This window comes from Terrapene carolina, unplaced genomic scaffold (genome assembly GCF_002925995.2).
Source record: "Terrapene carolina triunguis isolate 2854851 unplaced genomic scaffold, T_m_triunguis-2.0 Scaffold16673, whole genome shotgun sequence".
Lineage (NCBI taxonomy): Eukaryota > Metazoa > Chordata > Testudines > Emydidae > Terrapene > Terrapene triunguis.
In genome coordinates, this window is record NW_020681024.1 from 1 (window position 1) to 4065 (window position 4065).

Genomic DNA, 4065 nt, shown 5'->3' on the forward strand with positions numbered 1-4065 from the left:
GACTCCAGCCCGAACTGGAGCAGCTCCTGGGTGAGAATCTGAGGCAGGCAGAGTGTGGGGTCTGGAATAAAGAGCACATGTCCAAACTCCAAGGGGCTGACATTAATCACCACTAGGATGCAGTCAGGTGTCCCTGGGAGTTTCGACTCCGGCGGGCCCCCTTGGAACTGAGAGCACCCCCTGCTGGGAGGGTGGGGACTTGGGTCCCTGACCATATGGAAGAGGATTTCCCCTGGTTTGATCTTATTGAAGTGGAATTGCTGGGGGTTGAATTTCTGCCTGACACTCTGGATGTCCTGTGGTTTCCTTCTCTCCAGACCTCTCTGGATGTTCAGCTGGGCCACAAACCGGACATTCCCTGGCAAGATACGGGTCTGCAGCTCCCCCAGGTGATACCTGAACAAACCCAGCTTCATCCTCTCCTCCCAACCGGACTGCAAAGCTCTGTCAAAGCGAGACATGGTGCGGCTTGCTGGCCCCTCTGACCTGCTTCTCCACCAACCAACCCCACACAGAACAAAATCCTCTTCCCCATAAACAAAGTCCTCCGAGCAGGACACAGCACGGCACTCTGGCTGCTCCTGGGATGGCAACCCCAATGTTTCATGGAGGGCTTGGCTGGCACCCAGGGACACTGCCATGTTAGATGAGCAGCAGCACCTGCTCAGGGCTCCCCTGCAGGCAGCATCTCCAGCCGATCTGAAACAGACAATGGAATAAGCAGAGGCCGTTATGGGGACATGGATAAAGCAAAGAGAAACAGCCCGTCTGTACAAAACGCCAAGGACTCCACTGACAGTGTTACTGCCGCAGAGCGGGGGAGTGCTGACAGTGCAGGTCTGGGAGTCAGGCCGCTGGGTCCTAGTCCCCCATTGAGTGCGCTTCGGCAAGTCCCTTCCCCACCCATCACATGGGGAGAATACTGACCTCCCAGGGGGCTGAGAGGGTTAGTTAGTGTTAGAAGGTGTGTGAGATCCTCTGGTGGAAGGGCAAAGTATTGCCAATGATTGTATCGTTGCTACAGCGGGTACTAGGAAAGCAGCCACACCGGCGGAAAAACTCCAGCAGTGCAGGTCCCTGAGAGCAGAGCGCCACGGGCCTCTGTGCTCTTGGCAGTGGCACTGACCCCCAGTCCCATCGAATACAGCCTAGCGCAAGATCTCGGTCCTGCTATCACAGCACTGCCTGGGATCATTCTAGCTACCCCAGAGATGGAGGGATAGCTCAGTGGTTTGAGCATTAGCCTGCTAAACCCAGGGTTGTGAGTTCAGCCCTTGAGGGGGCCACTTAGGGATCTGGGGCAAGAATCAGTACTTGGTCCTGCTAGTGAAGGCAGGGGGCTGGACTCGATGACCTTTCGGGGTCCCTTCCAGTTCTATGAGATAGGTATATCTCCATATTAAAAAAAGAGATCACCCCTCCCTACATGATTTCCCAAGACAGCTACATAGCACGGGGCCAAGGAAACGACTGGAAGGTTTGTGAGTGCAGGAGACAGAATCTTCATCAGAGATGGAGCTGGACAATGGAACTCACTGCCCCATGAGAGAAGAGGCTGTGGGCCTTACTGCACTCAGAACTAAACGCAAAACCTATTCCTTAGCTTGCAGCCCGGCCCACTGTCTGGCTTCCTGCCTTCCTGCACAGCACACTCCCCAAACAACAGCCCTGTAAGCTGATCACCATGCTGCTCCTGAGGCCTGGGACAGAACCCTGCAGACAGGTATTGCCAGTTCTAGTTTTAGATACCAATAAGGGGCTCACAGGCTGCAGGACAGGGGCTGTGAGACCCACGCAGAGAGAGACCATGCCCATGGTCGGGCAGGGGCCAGGGCAGTAGACTAGTGTAAGGGAGCCCCGTGTATAGACTCAGGAAGTGCAGGCAATGTACATGTCTGCGGGGTGCTCTCGTGATCACACACGTGCTAACAGTTACAGACAGCCCCTGCTCAGACCCTGCCCACCAGCACCGCTCCCCCACGCCCAGCCCCGGGCTGAACCTCACCGCCGGGCGGGTCTCCCGTCCCACCGCTTCGCCAGCAGCGGCTCAGGCTCCGCCTGGAGCCCCAGCTCCGGCCGCAGCGCGGTGTAGTGAAGGATGCGGCTCTGCTAGGAACAGGCTACTCACGGTACTGAGCATGCTCGGTACGTCTGCTGAAGCCACTGCCCTTCCCCCTGCCCTTCCCCCCGCAGGATGCTACTGACAGCTATTGACAGGGGGCGAATCGGAGCAGGGGGGTGCCCAGGGTCGGAGCAGGGGGCGGACATTGACTGGCCAGGCCTGGGGGGAGGAGCAGGAGTTAAGCTCGTGGGGAGGCGCTGGCAGAGGGTGGCAGAGGGCAAAACCCAGCACAGGCGGGGCACAGGGGTAGCAGTTACCCCAGTGTGACTGAGGGACCCGTGATGGCAAAAATGGTGGTGGGGGGAGCAGAGGGGCTTTTTTATTTCCCCTCTCACAGCCAGCACCTCTCGGCATCAGGGTCCCAGGGCTGGGTTCTTAAAGGCACAGGCATGCGAATGCCTAGTCAGTGCATCTCCTCTTTGTCTGATCTAACCTACTGAGGCTATGTCTACACTACACATTTCAAAGCGCTGTGGCGGGTGCCGGTGCTCCTGGTAATCCACCTCGATGAGGGGATTAGCTCCGAGCACTGGGACCCGAGCCTGTCCACACTAGCGCTTTAAAGTGCTCAAACTTGCTGCGCTCAGGGGGGTGTGTGTGTGATTTTTCACACCTCTGAGCCAGCGAGTTAGAGCACTTTAACTTGCCAGTGTAGATAATCCCTGAGACTTAATTCAGTGAAACATTTTACACATATCCCCTCAGAAACAAAGAATCCCTTATCACTGTATCTGAATGCATAGAGTCGCCGAGCAGTTTCCCAAGTTGTCTTATCTGCTGCTGGGACACATTCCTACGAGAAGCAGTATCCTTCACTACACCGGCCCAGAGCCGCCACCCACACAATGAAACTCATTTCCTGCCGCTCGGGCCCCGCAGAGCCGCCGACCGCCTGGGCTTTCCGGGCAGCACCCACGCTCCCTCCCAGGCCAGGCTGCGGCAGGGCAGACACAGCCCGCACTTACCGGCCGGCCGCCTGTGGGAGCCGCTGGTGTCTCCCCGCCTGCCGGGCCCGGGTTTGTCTGCAAATCCCTCAGGACAGTGGCGGAGCAGCGCGGAGATCCCGCGGCCCAGCCCCGGGGGACAGCGGCGGAGTGGCTCCGGGAGGACGGGTGAGGTGTCTCCGCTGCCTTGCCAGGTTCCAAGGTTGGGGCCGGAGGAGGACACGCTGGAGCTGGTTTCCGCAGCAGCAGGATTTGCTGGTGGAGTGACTCACTGTGCACCTGCAGGCCACACCCCGCTGCTGCCCCTGGGCTCGGCGTCCCATGGAGGCGAGAGAAGGCCAGGCCTGGCTGAGCAGCAGGGAGCTGGAGCGGGATGGCTCCTGGCCGCCCGACCACGAGGATGCAGAAAGGCCGGGGTAGAAGTTGTGTTTAACCCCAGCGGTTTGCCTTAGGGTGCTGGTTTAGCTCCAGCATCTCCCCCCACCCTCCATGGCAGTGCCAGGCTCACCAACAACACCGCCACGGTGGTCCCGGCAGCACCCAGCACCCAGAGAACAGCACCCAGCAGCACCCGGAGAACAGCGCCCGGCAGCACCCAGCACCCAGAGAACCGTCCCGGCGCTGGAGGTCCCGGGCAGTGCTCAGCACACGGCGCGCTCTGTGCTGGTATTATTTGTACTCTGACAGTGCTCACAACATGGCGGGTACCATGTGTCCCAGCTCACCCTGCCCCTCGCACACGGTGCCAGGCTCCCGGGAGCAGAACGATTGGCTGCGGCACCGAGAACAAGCCTGCATTGGGAAGGGACCTAGAGGGCTTTGCCAACTTCACACATGGCAGAGCGGGGTCACGTCACCCACCACGGACAGCTGATGGGGCGGTGGGCAGCAGTGTTCAGTGGGAGAGGGGAACAGCTCCCAGCATGCCCTGCTCGGGAGTAGGGCCGGCTCCAGGGTTTTGGCTGCCCCAAGCAGCCGGGGAAAAAAAAAAAAAAAAAA

The 4065-nt window shown here is 59.3% G+C and overlaps 1 protein-coding gene across 1 annotated transcript; it reads right to left on the minus strand.

Moving 5' to 3' along the window:
* Positions 1-5: 5 nt before the first annotated feature.
* On the minus strand, positions 6-2106 carry LOC112107140 (GDP-D-glucose phosphorylase 1; the record flags this gene model as incomplete). Its single annotated transcript, XM_024200726.2, has 2 exons — positions 2006-2106; positions 6-699 (listed from the first exon to the last, which is right to left on the minus strand). A coding segment is annotated over exon 2 (636 nt), but the record flags the coding sequence as incomplete, so codon positions are not given.
* Positions 2107-4065: the final 1959 nt, after the last annotated feature.